Here is a 21,951-nt window from a genome sequence, read left to right as displayed (position 1 = left end):
CTCTCGCGGAACTCGAGCCCCGAGAGGCCAGTGAACTAGGGCGGCGCGATGGCCCGGGGGCGGCGGCGGCGGCGGCGGCGGCGGTGGCGTTAGCAAGTGGCGCGGCGCGGGGAGGGGGGGAGGGGGGGAAGGACGCTTGTCAATTTCTGGCATAGGATGCGCCGCGCGCGCTGGCAGAGCCCGAGCTGAGACGCCGGGCACGCGGGCGAGGGTGCGAGCCGCAGCGTGGGTGTTAGGGTGCAGGCGGGGCGGGGCGAGGCGGGGCAGGGGGCAGAATAGAGATCGAGATCGCGGCGGGGCTCGCGCCCGCTAGGGAACCAACGGAGGGGCGTCCTCCGCCGGCCCCTCCGAGGTGATTTACACGCCGTCACTGCTCCGTGCTGGCTCCGGGGCGTGTAGATCCCTCGCTCGCTCACTCGTTCCCGGCTCCTGCCACCGCGCAGCCAGCACAGCCCCAGGGAGCCGGAGAGCCCGAGAGCCCGAGAGCCAGGGAGGGAGGGAGCTCAGGAGGGAGGGAGCGAGGGCGCGCCCCGGTTCTCCCTCTGCCCTGCTGCCCGCCCTTCCTGCCGCCACAGGTCCGCCCTGAGTCCCGCTCACACTTAGGAAACTTGGGACTGCGCTGGGGCCGCGTGTGGCACCCCAGGGGGGCGGCCCCGGCCTCAAGAGGAGGGGGAGGAGGAGGAAGAGGAGGAAGTGAGCCCGAAGGATCCGTTCGGAGCTGTTTGTCCAGCTGTTTGTATTCGCACCCCCGGCACTACAACCAGAAGGGGGCCGAGCCGAGGGTGGCTGGCTTGCGGCGCTCATTTCCAACTCTTGTCACAGCTTGTCTTTTCCAGGCACCCTGGAGTCCCCTCAGACCAGCTCGGCGGGTGGGCACCTGCCAGCCGCCCCTGAAGTTTCGGGGCAGGCGACCCCCGAGTCTGGGAAGATGGCCCAGCCCAAAATCGAGTGCCGCTCACCTGTCGGCCTTGACTGCTGCAACTGCTGCCTGGACCTGGCCCACCGCAGCGGGCTCCAAAAAGGCAGCAGCGGCGAGAACAACAACCCGGGCAGCCCCACCGTGAGCAACTTTCGGCAGCTGCAAGAGAAACTGGTCTTCGAGAACCTCAACACCGATAAGCTCAACAACATAATGCGGCAGGATTCGCTAGAGCCCGTGCTGCGGGACCCCTGCTACCTGATCAACGAGGGCATCTGCAACCGCAACATCGACCAGACCATGCTCTCTATTCTGCTCTTCTTCCACAGGTGGGTGCCTGGGCAAGGAGGGGAGGGGGGACGCGGCCCGGCTCACCGCAGCCTCTGCTGGACCCTCATCTATGATCACAGGCGCAACCAGGAAGTTCAGGAGGGGCCCCAGGAGATCAGGTTCACGGGCTCCCGACCATGACCAGACCTGGAGCATACCTGGGGTACTGCGCTGCTGAAGGGAGACCCCGGGCAGGTGCAGGCTATTTTGAAGGGTGCCCGCTGAGGCTCTCCGTGGGGGGTACTGGGGCCCAGGAGGTGGGCAGAGCCCAGAAGACTTGGAGGGAGCTAGCCCTCCTCCCTCCTCAAATGTATACATTCCCACAGCCCCTTTGGCCATTCAGCTGGTGCATCTTCCTCCAGGGACTCAGGTTCACCGTTCTCAAAAGCCCATGTCTAAAACGTCCAAACTGGGAGTGAAACTGTGAGGGCTTTTAAATTAGAGTGCCCTGACGGACAGTGCGGGCAAGTAAAATGTCAGGACAAATTAAGCTGCTGTTGCTGGTTGGCAGCAGGGGAGGGGGAGAGGGCGAGGAATAAGAAAAACCAAGAGAATATGTTGAGACTCTGGATTAGGGGACCCCACCACCTCCATGGATCAGAGCCTTCAGTTTCAAACGTAGGTTAAAAGCAACTCCAGGGAGCATCCTAGGACATCTAATTGTGTGTGGCGGGAAGGTGGATAAATCCATGTTCTTGCAGCAGACTTGTGTTCAAGTGCAGGGCAGACTTTCTAGAAATCCTGCTGGGGAGGCAAGGAAGAGAGAGGGGAGGGGAGAAACACAGTGCTGTCCAGAGGCTGAGCTGCTCTCCTGAGTACTACTTAACAACAGAGGCACTTTAGAGGCAGGAGAAGCAACTTCAGGAAAGCCAGCTGTGAGGTTTTTTTTGGTATTCTTAGCGCCATTGAGACAGGGCACCGGGGTATGTGTGTCTGGGGGTGGATTTAATTCTTGCTCAATGACAGGTTATGTAAGAGAAGGACATCCCCACTGTGGGAGACCTGGGTTGTTGTAGTACAAGTTATGGCTCTACCTTTCTGTATGAGCCTGAACAAGTTGCCTGACATCTGGGGTTTCTCTAAGGCTCCTTCTGGTTCTGGGAGTCTGTAGGTCATGGGCAGGTGTTATGCCCAAAGTTATAAGAAAATTCTGAGCACTCGTAAATAGGGAATTTTAAAAGGAACTGAGAAAAGCAGGAGCTCCCCTCACTTAATTCTTAGAGGAGGTTTACCTCCTTTGTCCCAAGCCAAATCCACCATCGCACTCCCCTCGCCCCAGCCCCCAGTGGTTCCTGCAGAGACCCACAAGGCTGCGGACTTCGTTAGTGTCCTTTTAACAAGTTGTACTTCTCAGGTGTTTTTTTTTTAATTTTTTTTTATGCCACTGAAACCCTTTGCCATCTATTATTTCACTTTAGGCATCAAATTATCTCATTGTCTAAAATAAGCCCGTCCATGGATGAAACAGGTTTTGAGGGAATCTTCACTTTTAGTGAAAGATTACTACCCATGTATTCAGCCCGCAGACGCTGAAACCCTGCGGAGCGAAATCCCTAACAGGCTCCTAATGATCAGCTGGGCTCAGTTGGAGAGTGGCGGGGGAGGGTGGTGGGGGAAACCCAGAGGGAGTGCCTGTCGCATTTCATTCCCTCAACTAAGAAAGACACTGTCTCTGGCTTTGGTGTGAGATGGGGTGCCTCCTCTGTTTCTTGGCCTAGGAGGGTCGGACCCTGGTGAGTGAGGTTAAGGCTGAGAACCTGAGATCAAGGTGTTCACATGTGCCACACCTCGGGAGCGTCCTTGCTGTTTGGATCTCTTAAATGGAGAGACCTCCTTTGTCACCTGCTCCACTGACACCAGTTTATTGATGCTTGGTCCTTGGCAAGGCAGGGAAATGCTACAGGGGGAGTGGGTGGAGGACATTGAAGGCCTGGGTTCAAGGTGGGGGTGAACTGTTGGAGTATGTGTGAGCACCCTGACTCCTGGGGTCTAAGCAACTCAGCGTTCCAAACCACTGAGGAGTAAACCAGCAAGCTAAGCTGTCAGGCTTCACTGAGGCTGGGGAGTGACAGGGTCCTGTACTAACAGCCTTATAGTTTCAGCAGGACAGCCTTCTCTCACTTTCTGTGACAACCAGGATCTTAAAGATTGCAGATTCTGAACACAGTTTATTTTCCAGAGTGTCACGGTCAGTAGCAAACTATCAGGCCATTCTTGCTGGTCACGGGGCTTCTCTAGTGCCTGGAGCTCCACAGCTTTCTCCTAAGTGTACATTTCCTCTTTTGCTTTACATAATTCCCTGGGTTTCTATCTTCATACATTGTTTTTACTCCTATTTCATTTAATTATTTGACATTCCAGGCCCCTGTCTGGGTGTCTTTTTCCTTTGTCCGCTTTTTTAAATGCTAACACCCACTGTACACCCCCTGCTCCTCACCTCCCTCTTGCAGACCATTCCCCTGCTTCAAGGGCTCTTATATGCTTAGGAAGAAGAGCAGGTCACATGCTTGAATTATGTCTGGTTTGTCTGCTTTGTCCTGTCCCTGGCTTCCCATTTAATGCTCTTGGTTTCCTTGGGACACAAGAGTGTAAGCAAATCAAGGGTAGGGTTGTGTTTTACTTGCTTGATTTTCCCTCAGCATCTACTTACACAGTCAGTATTCATTCAATAAAGATACTTTTTGTTGAATAACTACTTAATTATCGGTGTAGTCCCATGTAAAGATTTTTTAAAAGATTTATTTATTTATTTGAAAGGCAGAGTTACAGAGAGACAGAGTCAGAGAGAGAAAGAGAGAGATCTTGCATCCGCAGGTTCACTCCCCAGATGGCTGCAATGGCTGGAGCTGCACCGATCTGAAGCCAGGAGTCAGGAGCTTCCTCCGGGTCTCCCATGTGGATGCGGGGGCCCAAGGACTTGGGCCATCTTCCACTGCTTTCTCAGGTCATAGCAGAGAGCTGGGTCAGAAGTGGAGCAGCCAGGTCTTGAACCAGCGCCTATATGGGATGCTGGCACTGCAGGCAGAGGCTTTTCCCACTATGCCACAGTGCTGGGCCCTCCCATGTAAAGATTTTACAACTTTAGTTTTGTCTATCAAAATCATTTTTTTCAGTTTTAACTATGTGCAGTAACTAATAGTATGGTGGAAGTCCTGATGGACAGTACTGTGCATACTCGTACAAATCAGTGGTAATGGGCATGTAGCTTGTTGGTTATATAAGTGGGATTTCTAAATTTTTGGGGAGAAGTGTGTTTTTTTAAGATTTATTTATTAGGGGCCGGCACTGCTGCGTAGTAGGTAAAGCTGCCGCCTGCAGTGCCGGTGAGTTCCAGCTGCTCCACTTCCAATCTAGGTCTCTGCTATGGCCTGGGAAAGCAGTAGAAGATGGCCCAAGTCCTTGGGCCCCTGCACCTGTGTGGGAGACCCGGAGGAAGCTCCTAGCTCCTGGCTTCGGATTGGAGCAGCTCCAGCCATTCCGGCCATCTGGGGAGTGAACCAGCGGTGAACTCTGCTTCTCCGTCTCTCTCTTTCAAATAAATAAATAAATCTTTAAAAAATTATTTATTTATTTATTTGAAAGTCAGAGTTACAGAGGAGAGGCAGAGGCAGAGATAGAGAAAGATCCTCCATCCACTGGTTCATACCCCAAATGGCCGCAACAGTCAGGGCTGGGTCAGGCTGAAGCCCGGAGCCAGGAACTTCATCTGGGTCTTCCATATGGGTTTAGCGGTGCAAGGACTTGGGCCATTTTCCGCTGTTTTCCCAGGTGCATTAGCAGGGAGTTGAATTGGAAGTGGAGCAGCTGGGACTCGGACTGGCACCCATATGGGATGCTGGCACTGCAGGTAGAGGCTTTACCTGCTATGCCACAGTGCCAGCCCTGGGGAGAAGTGTTTTAAAGATTATCCCTTTGATCTTGTGTTGTGTAGCTAATAACTATGAAGGATTAATAGTTAACTGTTATTGCACATTTCCAATGTGTACTAAACATATCTACATAATCTCATTTAATATTTATACCAATCTGATGAAATGGATATTATTATAATCACCCATTTTTATTTTATGAAGAAGGAAAATGGGGCTTGAAAAAATTAAGTAACTTGCCCAGTGCCTAATAATGAAAAGCTGAATCAAGACTCTGGAGAACTGAAATCAGTTGGAGTGTATGAATGGTCTATGAAGAAAGAATTGTTAAGAATAATGAAGAACTAAACGAACACTAAATAAGTTATTAGAACCCTCAAGAATTTTCTATTAAGCAGAGGTAAATGGATGCCCAGAATCTTTCCAAATGGTCAAAATGTCCTTGTTAAGTAGAGGGACCAATCATCCTGGTCCTGAAGCACAGGACTCTGGGTGCGCAAACTGCAGTTGGTCCAGGGAAACTAGGATGGGTCTTCACCCTATTATTAGGAGATCTCATCTTGTCATTTGTGCTTCCAACACTAGAAAACTTAGGAGGGAGATAGAATATGCTGGACAGACAGCTGAAGTTTCTTTTTCTAAGGTTTATTTATTTTGAAAGGCGGAGCAATAGAGAGAGAGCAGGAGGGTGAGGGGAGGCAGAGAGAGATCTTCCATTCACAGCTTCACTCCCCAGATTGCTGCAATGGCTGGAGTCAAGAGCCTGCAATTCCACCTGGGTCTCCCAAGTGGGTGCAGGGGCCCAGGTATTTGGGCCATGTCCTGCTGCTTTCCCAGGGACGTTAGCAGGGAGCTGGATCAGAAGCAAAGCAGTCGGGACTGGAACTGGCGCTCCAATATATGATGCTGGCATCGTAAGTGGCAGTTTAACTTGCTATACCACAACCCTGGGCCCCTGAAATTGCTGATTTATTTTTTATTTTTTAAATGGTTTATTTTTGTTTACTTGAATGGCAGAGTGACAGCAGAGAGAGGGAGAGAGGGAGAGAGAGAGAGATCTTACATCTCTGGTTTACTCCCCAAATGGCATCAGTAAAGCAAGGAGCCCAGAACTCCATCCAGGTCTCCCACGTGGGTGGCAGGGGCCAAGCACTTGAGCCATCTTCTGCTGCTTTCCCAGGCTTGTGAAGTTTCTAAGTTAAATGGAGCTACAGGGCCAGTGCTGTAGTGTAGTGGGCTAAGCCTCCACCTGCGGTGCTGGAATCCCATATGGACTCTGATTCTAGTCCCAGCAACTACTCTTCTGATCCAGCTCTCTGCTATGGCCTGGGAAAGCAGTACAAGATGGCCCAAGTGCTTGGGCCCCAGCACCCACGTGTGAGACCCGGAGGAAGCTCCTGGCTCCTGGCTTCAGATCAGCTAGTCTCCGGCTGTTGCAGCCATTTGGAGAGTGAACCAGCAGATGGAGTACCTTTCTCGCTGTCTCTCCCTCTCTGTGTAACTCTAGCTCTCAAATGAATAAATAAAATCATTAAAAATAAATAAAAAATAAGTGGAGCTACAAGGGCACTTCAGAAATTTTGTAGAAAATGGAATTTTAAGTGGGGCTTATTTTGATAAAAAATAATTGTAGGGAACCAGCATTGTGGTGCAGTGGATAAGCTGCTGCTTGCAACAGTGGCATCCTAAATGGATGCCGGTTTGAGTCCTGGCTGCTCCATTCCTGATCTAGCTCCAGGCTAATGCACCTGGGAAAACATTGGAGGATAATCTGGGTGCTTGGGCCCATGCCACCCATATGGGAGACTGTGATAGAGTTTCAGACTCGTGGTTTCAGCCTGGCCCAGCCCAGCCATTTAGGCCATTTGGGAAGTAAACCAGGGAATGGAAGATTCTCTTCTCTTCTCTTCTCTTCTCTCTCTCTCTCTCTCTCTCTCTCTCTCTCTCTCTCTTCTCTCTCTCTCTCTCTGTATGTGTATGTGTATGTGTATGTTTATGTGTGTGTGTACATGTGTGTGTCTCCCTCTCTCTGTAGCTCTGGTTTCAAATAAATTAACCTTTTTGAATGTGAAATCCATGCATATGAGAGGTCTTTAAAAAGTTCATGGAAGGTGTTGTGGCACAGAGGTTTAAGCTGCCACCTACAAGGCTGGCATCCCATGTCTGAGCACTGGATTTGAGTCCTGGCTGTTCCACTTCTGATCCAAGTCCCTGCTAATGTGCCTGGGTAGGCAATGGAAGATGACCCAAGTAGTTGGGCCCCTGCACCTGCATGTGAGACCCTGATGCAGCTCTTGTCTCCTGGCTTTGGCCTCTCCCAGCCCTGGCCTTTGCGGCCATTTGAGGAGTAAATGGTTGGAAGATCTCTTTCTGTCTCCTCTCTCTCTTCTTATCAAATAAATAGATAAATCTTAAAAAAGAAAGAAATAAAAAGCTTCCTAAGTTGAAACTTAAAGGACCTTCATTCTCTGATCTGCAAAATGTAGCAAGCTGGAGTGGCAGTTTGGCAATATTCTGTTGTGACTGTTGTAACCTCGCAATTTTTTTCTAAGATTTTTTTCCCCCAGTACTTCCTAATGAGCTGTATTCTGCCTTTGGCCTCAGAGCACACCTGCCCAGAATGTTCTGAAATTCTCTGAATCTGAATTCCCTTCCAGCTTGAAAAGCCCTAAAATTTCACCTTTAAGCTTCTAGAGTGGCACTAACTGGTTCCCACTCTTTCATGCTCAATAATAACAATAATAGTAGCAAACTTTTCTAATTGCTCTGTACGTGCTAATTCATTTAATATTCCTATAGAGCTGATATATAATGATGAAATGGAAGGATCCAGATTGACATCAGGTTTTTAAGAAATTTTGGCATAAGAAATCATTTGTGTGTCTTTAAGTGAATTGTAGAACTAATGATTGCATCTTATATATTCCTCACTCTGGCTTCCAAGGAGGTAGCCACTTGTATGGAGTGATTTGAAGGGCTGCCTGCTGTAGTGCCTCAAATAATACTATTTAAGACTCGGCTCTCTGTCCATATTCTGTGGAAAACCCCTCTCCCATAGCACCACTTATATGTGGACCACACCGTGAGAAACCTTGAATTAGATTGCAACCCTTTGTCAACTAATTTACCGTTTGATTTTGAGGATGGAATTCTTTGTTGTAAAAAGGTTTTGGGTTTCTATTTGGGTAAGTCTATCATTCTTTGCCTTTGTAATTTTTGCTTTTGGTATCAAGCTATGTAAGACCTTCCTTAGCCCAAGGTAATTTAAAATAATTATTTCCTGAGTGTCTAGTGGTCTGGATTAAGGGGCATTTTCTGTTACAAATACAAATGCATTTGCAAAGTTAATATTTATGGTTTGGATACCTCATGAGAACCCTGACATGTAAATTATGTAAATTATCTTTAGCTAGGGCACAGATATGAATTGCATGTGCTATGAGACTAGTATGTGATGGCCAGTCCTTTCACTGGTAAGTAAGCCTGGTACCCTATCCAGCATCTACTATTATGTGTATGTGTGTGTGTGTGCATGTGTATTATATTATTATATGTGTCTATATTGTATTTAATACACATATACTAGTAAAATATATATTACATAAAATTATAGCCATTTTTAAGTTTACAGTTCAATGACATTAAATAGATTCAAAATACTATTTAACTATCAGCCATTTCCAGAACTTTGTCATCATCCCAAACAGAAACTCCATTTGCATTAAACAATAACTCAGCCTCTGGTAACCTCTATTCTTTTTTTTTAAAAGATTGATTTACTTATTTGAAAGGCAGAGTTACACAGAGAAAGAAGGAGAGGCAGAGAGAGAGAGACAGAGGTCTTCCATCTGCTGGTTCACTCCCCAGTTGGCCACAATGGCCAGAGCTATACTGATCTGAAGCCAGGAGCCAGGAGCTTCTTCCAGTCTCCCACACAGGTACAGGGGCCCAAGGATTTGGGCCATCTTCTACTGCTTTCCCAGGCCATAGCAGAGAGCTGGATCGGAAGAGGAGCAGCCGAGACTCGAACGAGCGCCCATCTGGGATACCAGCACTGCAGGCAGCAGCTTTACCCTCTATGCCACAGCGCTGGCCCCTGGTAACCTCTGTTCTACTTTCTATCTCTATGAATTTGCCTATTCCAGATAGTTCATATATGTGGCATCTTAGAATACGTGACATTTTGTAGCTGGGTTCTTCCCCTCAACATGCTTTCTAGGTTAAACCACGTTGTAGCACACAATAGTACTTCATTCCTTTTCATGATTGAAAACTATTCCATCATATGGATATACCACATTTTATTGATTTATCCATCAGCAGACTCTTGGGTTGTTTCCACCTTTGGCTACTGTGAAGAATGCTGCTATAAACATTGGTATATAAGCATCCTATTGAGTTCCAGCTTTCAGTCCTGTTGGGTATACACCTGGTGATGGCATTGCATAGCACCTACTGTTGTACACAATTTTCTAGTCTTCTGCTCATAGACCATACACATGTAGTAATTATCATGAAATGAGCAAACATCTGTTTTGTCGGGGGTGGGGAATGCTCCCCTCCTGAGTCAGCTGCAGCTACCTGTGATTACAATGAAAAGAAAGCGAAGAATTTGAACAAAGTGTGATGGTGCCAGCTGGAAATAGAAGTTTTAGGGGGAAACGATTGGTATGCAATCTTCCTAAGTTGTGGACTGGTAAAAGTTTCAGTGTGGGGGCTGGCTCTGTGGCACAGCGGGTTAATGCCTTGGCCTGAAGTGCCGGCATCCCATATGGCACCAGTTCTAGTCCTGATTGCTCCACTTCTAATCCAGCTCTCTGCTATGGCCTGGGAAAGCAGTACAAGGTGGCCCAAGTCCTTGGGCCCCTGCACCCACTTGGGAGACCTGGAAGAAGCTCCTGGCTCATGATTTTGGATCAGTGCAGTTCTGGCCCTTGCGGCCAATTGGGGAGTGAACCATCTTATGGAAGACCTCTCTCTCTCTCTCTCTCTCTCTCTCTCTCTCTCTCTCTTTGCCTCTCCTCTCTCTGTATAACTCCGACTCTCAAGTAAAAAATAAATAAATCTTTTTAAAAAAAGTTTCAGTGTGTATCTTATGAACGGCCAGGCTCTAGGGTACCTTTTAAAGAGTAACCTACGACATCACTGCTTATCACTGTCTACTTTGTGTGGATTTGTTTCTCAGACCTTCAGTTGGGGTGACAACTAATTAGGAGTCGATAACTATGGGAACAGGACATGGGAAAGCCATGTTGGGAGAAGACAGGTAGAGAGACAGGGTTGGAGTCCATGCTTGGGGTTCTGGGTGGCATAAGAGCTCAAGAGGTTTGGCTGCTGTTGACGAACAATGGAAAGAATAGATCATGAATTTGATCTGCATCTCAGTTTTGCCAGGAGTGGGCTCATGTGAGCCCATGCCTTAGAAAATAACTCTTTCCATGGTGACCTTATTTCCCCTCCCTGCCTGAAGAGAATGTTAACACTCCTGCTTATATTTGAACTTCCAGATAAACTAACAAGCTCTCAATCCCAGGTAGGATGTTGGTTCCTTTCCAGACCTGGTTCTGAAGGCCAGGGAGTCTGAGTAAATGGAGATGGATGTCTGGCCAAGGCTGCCAGAGTTTCTTGGACCCCTTGAGTGATGGAGTCCAAACATAGTAATTGCCCCTACCTTGTAGGTTGGTTGAGAGGAATGTAGCTGGCTGCATCTGCACCCGGTGTTGGCCATTGTGCTGTGTTTGTGCATCGCAATTTTACTTCTACCTGAACTTTCTCCACTTATGTAAGGCATCCTTCAAGATAACTGCAAAGCCATAATCTGCCATGGCTGACTGAGTTTACATAACAAATTGGTCAGTGTCGTGTAATAGCCTCTTGAGCCCCAGAGAAACCAGCATGCTGAGTGGGACTAAATCTTGGGCTCATTTGGTCGAGCACTTTGTGTACTCAGTACACTCTAACGAGAGCATTCCATGACCACAGGGGTCAGGAAGATAAATTTCCCTTTTAGATGAAGAGAGAGAGCAATGACGGTTCAGGACATACTGTGCTGTCCCAGTGCATGCTCTAATGAGACAAGGGTTAAGGCCTCCCTGTAGTACCACAGATTTGGCAGACAAAGCCCTCCAAAGAACCCCATGAGATCCTGTGACGGCAAGAAGGCTATATCCCAGCCACAGAGCCACCTAGGTTTGATGAGGAGTCAGGTCAGGGAAAATGGCTTTGGGAGGCCATCGTATACCATGCTGAAATCCAGCTTAGCTAAGAAGCTCAAGTGGAAATAAGACAGGGTCTGAGAGAAAAGAAATCAAGCTTTCCCTAATGCTATTCCACACAGGAGGGAATCTTATCAGCAGGCAAGTCAAGTTCACTTGTATCTTCTAGCTGGAAATCCTTGCCTCAAAGTGGCTGTCACCCCTCTGGAAATGGTCTAAGAAGTGTAAAATCCCGGCCGGCACAGGAGACTGAATGGGAAGCTTCCCATTGTGCAGACACTAGCTCCCGAGAAAACAGGAGCTGGAAGCAGGTTTGGTCAGTGATGACCCAGGCACGCTATCAGCCTTCCTCTCCTGGGAGCCACTTTCCTCAAATAGGTTCAGCCTGAAACTGGGCCCCTGCCTGTGGACATAGCACCACAGGGACCTTCCCCGTCCTTCCTCGAAGGAAGAATTTACTCACAAAATAACCTTGAGTACTCAACCCACTTTCTCTTGTCTTCTTCAGGGGAGATGGAGAGCAGCTGCTCATAGTTTAGGGGGCTGGCCAGGATTCTGATATCTAGGTGATTGGCTCCAGCTAGCCCTGAGGAAGAAGGGGGTGAGAAGTGAGAGGAAGGGAAGTGACGCCAGCAGCTCCTTTCTGGCTTACTTCCCCTCCAACGATACCCCTCCATTCAGTGCTGCTGTTCAGCCTCACTCTCAGACTAGGCTGGGCCTAGGCCAGCCTGAGGGCCCTGACTCATATCTTGCATAGTACCTGATATAACAAAGCCAAGGTAGGGATATATCAAGCTTCTGCTTGCTCAATGGCATGTTTTCATGGGGCCAAGCATTCAAAAGCCTAGTGGGGGTCCAAGTCACCATAGTCTTCACACTTCCCAAGGAAAAAAATGCTCTTTCCCCAAAATTACTTCCCCAGAGATACATATCAGGCTGTGAAGGTGATCCCCCTTCTGCCCCATAAGCAGCAAACATGAGCAAACAGGAGAGCAAGAATGGACTTAGTTTGGCCTGAGACATTTTGGGGATGGGGGCTCCTGCTGTCACCTGCTAAAGAGACCACCTGGTACATGGAGGGGGCCCAGAACAGGTCTTAGAAGTTCCTCTTCCTTTTGTGCATATGTGCCTTTTGGTCCAGGGATCATTCTGGGGGCCCCCAGCCTTACTGATGTCAGATAGAAGGGTTTCCTTGAGGCTGGAGGAGCTGGTTAAAGGAGGGCCCTTCAAGAGCCAATTCCCAGTCCATTCTCCCACAGAATCTCAGAGTTTCCAGGCTGGACCAAATTTACCATGATTCTTTGCTCTCCTCTTGGCCTATTGAAAAAAGTGTATTACTGGCTTGGTGCAACTGAACCCCAGCGAAATCAGGTTTGCTGGATTCTATGACATATTTCAGTAGTAAATTAATCCAACTAACTAGAGCACAGAGTATCTCCATCAATATAGCATTCCATTGGCTCAAGGGTTGAGACTAAACCAATAGCTCCTCTTCTTCTCTTCCCTTGTTTTTGCCCCAGCCTTCCCCCACGGTGTTGCTAGCAGGTAAGTGGCAGATAAGCTCAGAAAAGGAGAGGACATTCTCTTCAGTTCAAGCAAGAGAGAGGAATCAGGAAAACAAAGTTAAAACAACAAACAACAAAAAACACACAAAAACAAGGTCAAAAAGGCAGCATGAGAATTACTAGCAGGCATGGTTGGTATCCAGAGTCAGAGTCCTCAGACAAGCCCAAGACCTCCATCCCAGGGCTCAGGAGAGCTGGGCACACTAAGTCTCCCAGATCGCAGTCAGCATCCAGGGAAAGTCAGGGGCCCTGAGATGGAGGTGCAGAATTTCCCTCTGTGGTGACCTCTCCTTCCCAGGTTTCCAGGCCCTGCTTATCCTTATCCCCTCTACCCTTTGGGTTCATAGTCAGTTGCAGTGAAGGAAAAAGGAAAAATAAGGAAAAACCTCTGCTCAATTTTAAGGCAGCATAATCTGCCTGCCCATGTGCACAGAGAAATGAATGATGGCAGCACCTCATCCAGCCTTGGACTGAGTGACCAAGCACTTCAATTAATCAATCCATCATTTATTGACCAAGGGTCTGCTCCTTATTGAGTGCTGACTGTGGATTTATTGAGTGCCTATCCTGCTAAGCATCGCCGAGGACAAGGGAGATGTCAGAGGCTGGGACCTGGGTGTGAGGAGTTGAGGAAGCACCCGGGGGCGGCGGGTTGGGGAGTAGAGCAGTTGCTCCCAAGACCTGTGGGCAAGAAAGCACTGGAGCTTTTCAGGCCTCTGAAAACCACTTTAGGCTCCTGCTGCTGTGAGCAAGGCCTTAAGCTTACTGCTCCCTGGGTCTGCAAGTCCCGAGCTTGGGCGGTGCCAAAGCAAACTAGGAAGGGAGAGTCTCTTTATGGCGGCAGCTTCCAGCAGGGCCTTCAAGAAAGGGTTGGCTTTGGCATGGTGGGAAGCAGCTGTGGCTGTGGGGGAGGGGGGCAGAGAGAGAGCTCTGCTTGGGAAAAGGCAGGGGAAACTTGCTGGTCGAGCAAGGCTCCTGGGTTAGAAGGGGCGGTTGTGGGTTGAGAACGCTTCTGGTTCTCCCTGGGCAGAAACCCAGAGTCACGGAACAGCCCTTACCCTTATTGTCCCTCTGTGACTCAGAACAAGCTGGACCCTAGTACCCTCTCACTGGCAACCTGCATTAGCCCTGGGTAGGTGGAGGCCTTCAGACCCTGGGAGCAGGAAGGTACGACTCCCTTATGACTGGAGAAAGACAGCTGGAACCAGGATGATTGAACTGGGGGGTGAAGTCAAGGGTAGGCCCTAGAGAAGCCTGGGGGCTGTGGCTCTCTGGCCTCAGTTTACATGAGGCTCCTTTTGAGGTAGGAAGCCGTAGCAGGATGGTGTCAGGGTGCTGCTATGAGAGTGTATATACCATTCACCCAAGTCTCTCTGGAAAAGTTGCTGGCAGCCCTCCTGGGTATCATTTTAGCCCAGCTTGCACCTGAGTCAAACCCTTCTCCATATGCCCTATGAATGAAGGCCCTTGGATAAGGCTGAGCAAGGTGGGAAGCTTCAAGCTGACAAGAAGAGAAAGAAATCTGGGGTGAGCAAAAGGAACAAGCTCCAGGGAACCTGGGGAAAGCGGGTACTGTTCATACCTGACACTCCGTTCTCACTTTCTAGGGCCTTCATCTGTGCCCACATCCTTTCCCACCAGCGCTCTGCATAATTCACATTTAAGTTCATGCACAGATTCAGTGAACAACAAACTTTCACTGTATACCTTCAATGTGCAAGGCTCAGTGTTAGGCACCGGGAATACAATGGGAACCACAAAAGACAAGGTCTGAGCTGTCATGGAATAGTCAGTGGGGTGTGGGGAGACAGATGCTAACTAGATAGTCACAATAGTAAATGTGTAATTACAAACTGAGTGTCAAGAGGGAAAAGGAATAGCCTTCTGTCAGAGTATGACAAAGGATCAGAAAAAAATTTCTGGGGAAGTGATATTCAAGCCAAAGAAATGAATCTCTAATGCTAAAATTCTAATAGTCAGTCCCAGGCCAAAGGAGACATTTTTGGACATAGGACTTTCTAAGGGACTTCTCCAGGCCATGAGCAGCCAGCAGGTCTAAAATGGGAGGACAGACAACATTATGACAAGAGGAAGAGATGAGTTTGAGGCCCATGGGGCTACTATTACTTAATGTCATCCTTTGCTAAAAATAGTCCATGACAATATGGAAATGTGTAAAGGCTGACCCTGGAAACTAGTGATAAAGTGGATATAGCCTGTGGGGAGGAAAATTTGTTTTCATAAATTATTTACTGTCAAAAACAAAAAAATACAGGGAGGGGTCGTTTGGATTTTCTTTGCCCTCTGCAGACTTCCTCCTGGGCTATGAGTGCTTCTCCTTGTACAGAGGCAGTGGGGCCCAGAATTTTAGGCTGCACTCCTTTCTGGAGCCCACGGATGTAAATTTTCTGGGCTGCAAACGTGTGATACTTGTCCAGGCAGAAAAACAACTGAATGTGGAAGGGAAGGGAAGCTATACCTGTGAGAGGAGCAAAGAAATTGATCAAGGGGCCCTAAGGAGCTTTCATGGAGAGAGGTGGCCCCACCACAATGGCAAGGCAAATGATAGCTGAGAGGTCAGCACGATCCAAGGGGATCCCATTGTAAAGGGTCAGGATAAAGCTAATAGGACTTGTTAGGCCAACAGGACTCGGTTAGCCAGCAGGAGGTAAACTGGGACCTCGTGGGACATATGGGGCAAAGCTAAAGGAACCAAGATTATTGACCTAGAAGAAGTTTAATGGTGGAATGGAAGGTGGCAGGGGTTGGGGAGGGGAGAGAGATTGACCTTTAAGTACAAGTCACAACACAGAGATGGTGACTCGTTGTTTCCCAACCATCCCAGGAACAAAACAAGAGGAAACAGGACTCACTGTAGCATGAAGAATTGAGATTAGATAGCAGAAAGAACTTCCTGACTACAAACAGTCAGAGAAGCTAGATGAAATTACCAAGGGATGTTATATGTAATTTACAAATATGGGGAAGGTGATGACAGTAGTGATGAAGAAATGGATAAAAATTTGAGCAGGCTGGCTTTATAAGGCCTGTGGATGGAAGGGGACAAACGGGGGGAAAGCACAGAGGTCAGGGTAGGTGCCTATAAGGATGAGAAAAGTTGGCTGTCGCAGCGGCTCACTTGGCTAATCCTCTGCCTGCGGCGTCTGCACCCCGGGTTCTAGTCCTGGTGGGGGTGCTGGATTCTGTCCCGGTTGCTCCTCTTCCAGTCCAGCTCTCTGCTGTGGCCCAGGAGTACAGTGGAGGATGGCCCAGGTCCTTGGGCCCTGCACCCGCATGGGAGACCAGGAGAAGCACCTGGCTCCTGGCTTCGGATAGGCACAGTGCCAGCGGTAGCAGCCATTTGGGGAGTGAACCAACAGAAGGAAGACCTTTCTCTCTGTCTCTCTCTCTCACTGTCTAACTCTGCCTGTCAAAAAAAAGTGCATATTTTTTCATGAAAATATTTTTGTAATGAAAATGTCAATGAAATGGCAGGTAAACGCCGATTAAAACTAGCATATAATCATGATGTGGGGGGATGCACTAAGGAGCTGCTAGGGCCCCTGCTAGCATTCTCCGTCTTGTCCTCTGACTAAATTAGTCTCACTGAAGCGCCCCATCCCCCTACACTCCAGCAGTTTGAAGGAGTAGCCTAGTAGCCTATGCTGAGGGCATTGGGGCCAGGCTGCCCACCCCCAGGACTTGTGAAGGAGGAAGATTTCTCCTTCATGCACACCATGATGATTAGACATAGGGGATCCAAGAGCAAGCAACAAACCATGCAGGATCGCTGCTCCAGGGAACTTACAATTCAGAAGTGGAGACAGATGCCAAATAATAGTTACACAAATAACGATGTCATTACAATTGATCATAATTAGAAGGCAAAGGACAAGGCAGCAAGAAGGGCACAGGCTACAGGGGCTTCATCTGAGATCAGAAAATCTGCCAGAGAAAATTGACTCTGTTAAGACTTTGGAGCACTGCTTTTGCCCCACTGCAAGTGATTCTTATCCAAAATCGGTAGCAAGGAAAGGCAAAATGATCCCAGTCACCACCAATGCCCTAAGATGTAGATTTTGAAACTCCTCTGGCTCACTGAAAACCTGTAGGTAGAAGTAAACACCCAAGGAAATTTTCTCACTGCCAAGATCAGGCAGCCTTGATTTAGGCAGAATGATTCTGCGAAGGCCATAATGTCTATCAGCTGAAAATCTGGATCAGGAAGACTTTGAAGAGCTCATCACCTGTCAGATGAGTAGGATGGAGGTCAGTAAAGAGAATTAAAACAACAACAACAATGCACTGAAAATTACACTGGAAATTGGCCCCCAGAAATGGCCATGTCTCCAAAATGCTGGGTCCCCAGTCTCCTCTATAAATGTGGGAGGCTTCAGTAGTATATTCTAGCACTAGCTACAAGGTGTACCCAGGGCTGTTGAGCAGGGGCCTGCTGCCGGCAAGCCAGGATCCCAAGCAAGGCAGGGCTCCACTTTGCTCTTCCCTGTCATTCTCTCAGAGGGTTAGGAGGTCCGGGCCCTTGTGGGGAGCTGGAATGGGTTTCTGCACCCTTGGTACACCCTAAAGGGGCCGCCAAGGAGCAGAGGACATGAGCCACCATGTGCTCCTGATAGACAACCATCGACTTCAGCAAGGGACAACCTCTGGACCTCAGTTTCCTTGTGTAGACATTGGTGGTCATGTGGTTAGGAAAGTGAAGTGAAAAGCCACTCCTAGAAAGCACTGAGTTGCCTTTCATTATTATTAGGCCAAGTCGTATGTAGATCCTGCACAAAACCTTATCTGGACTGCCTTGCGGCCCCCCTCTGACTAAATTCACCCCTCCCCTTACGCTGTCCATCATGTACCCTCTCCTACCCAGAGCCCGCTGACACCTGACACCTGAAGCACAGGCCAGCAAGCTTTTTCGCTGTCAAGGCTTGCTCTCTCAACCTTCTTCAATCACACTCAGGAATAAGAGTAGCTGAGAGCTCTTCTGGTTTCCCTGCTGAGGGCTGAGCTGCTCCGACCTTTGAAATGTTTACTGAATATCAGAACCTACAGAAGTTCTGAGGTGCCCTAGTGGCATGGCTAACAAATAGGGGAGGATTTCATTGGGCCATGGGCCTGGAAAGCGCCTCTTCAAGACCCTGTGCTCCCTTCTCAGGGTTGGTGGCTGACACCTTCTTCCTTCACATATGCCTTAGACACAGACACAGAAGCTCAGGAGAACTTTTGTGGCTGTCCACTCTGACCTCTCCCATTCCAAATGAGGAAACTGAGGCCCAAAGGAGGGTGGGTACCTGCCCCAAACAAAGCAGCCAATTAGTGATCAGCTGGAAAGAAAAACCGGGTCTCCTGATTCTCTAATCCAATGGGCTTCCGACTTCTCGTCTCTAGACGGCTGTGCACATCCCATCCCAGTAGGTACACAATATCTCCATGCCAGGAGACCAGCTTTAGACCCACCTGATGCCAAAAACGGTGTTTTCTTATTTGATTTTATTTAATGGAATTGACCAGTGGTTTGGGTGTTATGAAGCCCCGGTCCTGGAATCCTGCTTCGGCTCAGGCCGGGGCTGCATGCCACAGCCACAGTCATGCAAGGGGGACAGAAAGGCCTGCTGTTCAGATTGGAAAAGAAATCCATTGCTGAAACATTGGTCTTTTTGAAAGTTCCAACCACAGGGGCTGGCTGGCAGAGCCGCCGTCTGGGCTCCCCCGGAGGATCCGGCCCTCCCCTTCGGTCTGGGAGTTAGTTTAGGAAGCTGGCCCGGCCTCGGCAGAAGATCCCGAGGGCAGCACTCGCCCCAGGAGCTGCAGCCTTCCCTCGGAGCCTGAGAGCCCCGAAGGCACAGAGGGCCGGGAACTTCCTCCCTCCTCCTCCACAGCTGAGCCAGCCCAGGCTGGCCCCGAGGCTCCCTGAGCACATTTTCTTGCGAGCCTGGGAAAAAGTTTCCAGTTGCTCCCGCCCTAGCCCTGCAGCTACAGAGAGAAAATGAAATAGAGAGCCAGAGCAAGAGCAAGAGCAAAACGAGACAGAGCCCTCAAGTGAGAAAGAAGAGTGAGCTGACCCAGGCCAGGCAATCAAAGCCTTCCCTGCGCAGCAGCAAGATGAAGGTGGAAAGACCGGAGGAACCTCAGCTCATGGAAGAGCCCCAGCTCGGGGAGGATCCAGAGCTCGATCAGGAGGCACAGTTCCTGGAGGAGCTACAGCTCGAAGTGGTAGAAAGTGGATCAGAATTGGATCCAGAAGATCTGAGTTTGAGTCCAGACTTTCCTACCAGTCTGATGCTTGAGCTTGAGTAAGTAAACTCCCTGCCCTTCCGTGGGCTGCTTTCCCTACTTACACAATGCAGCAGGGGGGAGACAAGAGGGTCTCCAGGGTCTTTTCCAACTCAGATATTATAAAATCTTGATGTGTGGGATAAGATGCATAGAAACCTGAATAATTTGTTGAACCTCTGAATGTCAGAAGGATGCTGTGGGGCAAAGAAGGTTCATGTAAACAAGCAAAAATAAAAAGAATGAGAAAGTGGTAAACGTGTAAGAGTCAAAACCACAAGGGGAGGTTCAGGCTGGACAGATATTAGGTTAGATTTTCAAAACTCAAAAGTGAAAGGCTTGTAATATGCTGTGTTATGAGAACCAGGGGGGATGTCATTAATGTACAACTGCTAATGGACCTCTCAACCAAATATCTCCCAGTGACTGATGGTATCGACCTCAAAATGCAGGTGCTGAATGCAGAATACATTTATTAAGTTCTTTGCAGAAATTTTCAATTGAATGGGGGGTGCAGGGTTGTGATGGTGATGGGAGGATGGGGGTGGATTTTCGGATGCTCACATTGAGATAAAAATCACAGCCTAAGAAGAGAAACTGGAGTGGCCCTGTGAATTAAAAACCTGCTTTCTTGGTAAATCACCCCTCTTATCAGACCCACTGCCATGTGACTCAATGCAGAACCCTTTGAGAATCTGATGGCCACTATATATAGCTACTATCCCCCTAATAATGCACAAACTACCAAAATCTGGTGGGCTTGGGTGGGTTGGATGTTAATATTTAGTACATTAGACTGAGTTCAGATTCCTTCAACCTTGGTCGTCTCTCCTTGGGCTATGTGATGAGAGTCTGTAAACCGTAGCAGGTGACATTTCACCAACCAGAGAGCTACTTACCAGGCCAGACATGATATCTTGGGGCTCCCTATTTTGCAGATCATCTACAGTATCGTCTGCCAACTTCATACCCACCAGCATCTCCACTGCTGTGGAAACTGCAGTGGGGACAAGAGGAACCTCTCTCTACCTGTCCAGACACCTGCCTGTGGTCCTAGTACCGTGGTACCATCCAGTTTGCTCCTGTGATGCTTGCCCCCCCCCCTCTTCTTGGCTCAGTTCACTTCTTCAACAATAACTTTTTGTGGCCACTCAATTGATACTAATCAATTATAGATTCCTAAGATTGGAAAGAATCTTGAAATTTCTATAGAACGATGGTTTTTCAAAGAATGCTGCTTGATACAGGGCCCTTAGGGTCTTCCTTGGACTTAGGGTTGAGGATGGAAGAGGAATAAAAGGGAGGGAAGTCTGGGGGAGGGGTAGAGAGGCAATGGTGGAGGTGTATTTGAGTGAAAGAAGGGGAAAAGATTTGTAGGCCAAAAAGAAAAAGGTGGGGATAGATTGTGTCACTGCCCTAACCCAAGTGAAGTTAAGAGAGTGTCACTGCCCTAACCCAAGTGAAGTTAAATCTTAAACAAGGTCACAAATAAGACTCTCCATATGTCTTTCAAAGATTGTAGGATTTTTGATCCTCACCTGGCTTGCTTTTCCTCACCAGAGGGTTTTCAGGCTGGGCTTCACTGAACTAGAAGGTCTCACTATGTGGGTAGTAGATGTTCAAGGCCACTGGGAGCCCTGGGAATCAGGTGAGTGGATCTCTTGACCTCAGCCCAGCCTCTCTCCAAACAGTTCCACTCCTCTAAGAAGGACTTTGTGTCCAGAGACACAGAGAGCTTCCAGGCTAGATTAGGTGATAGGGATAGGGATGGAGGATGATTATCTGTTTAACAACAACCAAGAAAGATGTAAGCCACTGAGGGACTTTAAGTCTCTGACCAAACACACGTCCCTTCTAAAGTGTCCCCGGGGGGTGGACGTGCTGCCTCAACTTGAAGGCATCCAGCACAGGCTGGTTCCCGTATTGGTCAGCCCTGATTGTCGGGCCATCTGCTGAGTCAAACAGCTCTGCGTAGATCTTTCTTGCCTGCAGAATGCTTTGGCCCCTCCTCTCACGTTCCCCTTGCAGTCCTCCTTTGTTTCCTGACCACCGGGGGAGCAGGCATGGGGAGAGGGGCTGTCAAGGAAGACAGGGTTTCCAGCTAGGGCCACCATGTGCTTCATAGGGACTGTGTCAGCAGCGGGCCAACAGGCAGGCTACTGATGTGGGCTTGGGGCACTCCAGCTGATGCAGCCCCTGGGGCCAAGGCAGAGGAAGTCTATTCCGCAGAGGACACTGGCCGAGTTAAGTGAAGTCTAGTGTGGAATTCTGGGCAAGGGAAATAGCTCGAGGGAAGGAACACTTGACCGGGAATAAGTGGCCCTGTGTTCTGCTGCAAACTCCAGCCTTGGCTGGGGCTGTCACCTGAAAGGAGAAAAATCCTAACGGCCAGCGCCCTGGCCCTGAGAGGAAGGAGGGAGGGAGCCCGGCTCAGGAGGGCATCTTGGCCATTTGGAGCAGTCTAAAGCCCTGCCGGCTTTACATTGGAGAAGGAAATAAAGCCGTGCTTGTTGGCGGTGGGGACCATCTGCGTGCACTATACAGAGAGCACTGTTTCCCCAAGTGTGGTAAACATACGCTCGTGGTGTGCAAGATGATTTTAGGTGCTATGTGAACTAACTTTGTTTTTTCTATTTTTATACCTATATATTTATTTCACATGTATTAGAGGAAAATGTGGCTAGCACATATACCCTATGGTTGCAAAAATATTATTTGTAAGGATGAGGCATTTTCAAAAGGTGAATCTGCTTAGAGTTAACTTAGAG

General features: G+C 48.7%; 1 protein-coding gene across 1 annotated transcript in view; it reads left to right on the top strand.

Annotated features, from left to right (window-relative positions):
• The first annotated feature begins 287 nt into the window (after positions 1–287).
• The window catches only part of TSC22D3 (TSC22 domain family member 3), a 69,494-nt gene continuing 47,830 nt past the window's right edge, over positions 288–21,951 (top strand). The window contains exons 1-2 of the mRNA XM_062183927.1: positions 288–352; positions 823–1,248. Coding sequence (XP_062039911.1) covers positions 929–1,248 — 320 coding nt within the window. The 5' untranslated portion in view covers positions 288–352; positions 823–928. The remainder of the gene's footprint in view (positions 353–822; positions 1,249–21,951) is intronic.

The sequence above is a fragment of the Lepus europaeus genome, chromosome X (genome assembly GCF_033115175.1).
Source record: "Lepus europaeus isolate LE1 chromosome X, mLepTim1.pri, whole genome shotgun sequence".
NCBI lineage: Eukaryota > Metazoa > Chordata > Mammalia > Lagomorpha > Leporidae > Lepus > Lepus europaeus.
Note: the sequence above shows the minus strand (reverse complement) of the source record. Positions and strands in the feature narration are given on the sequence as shown.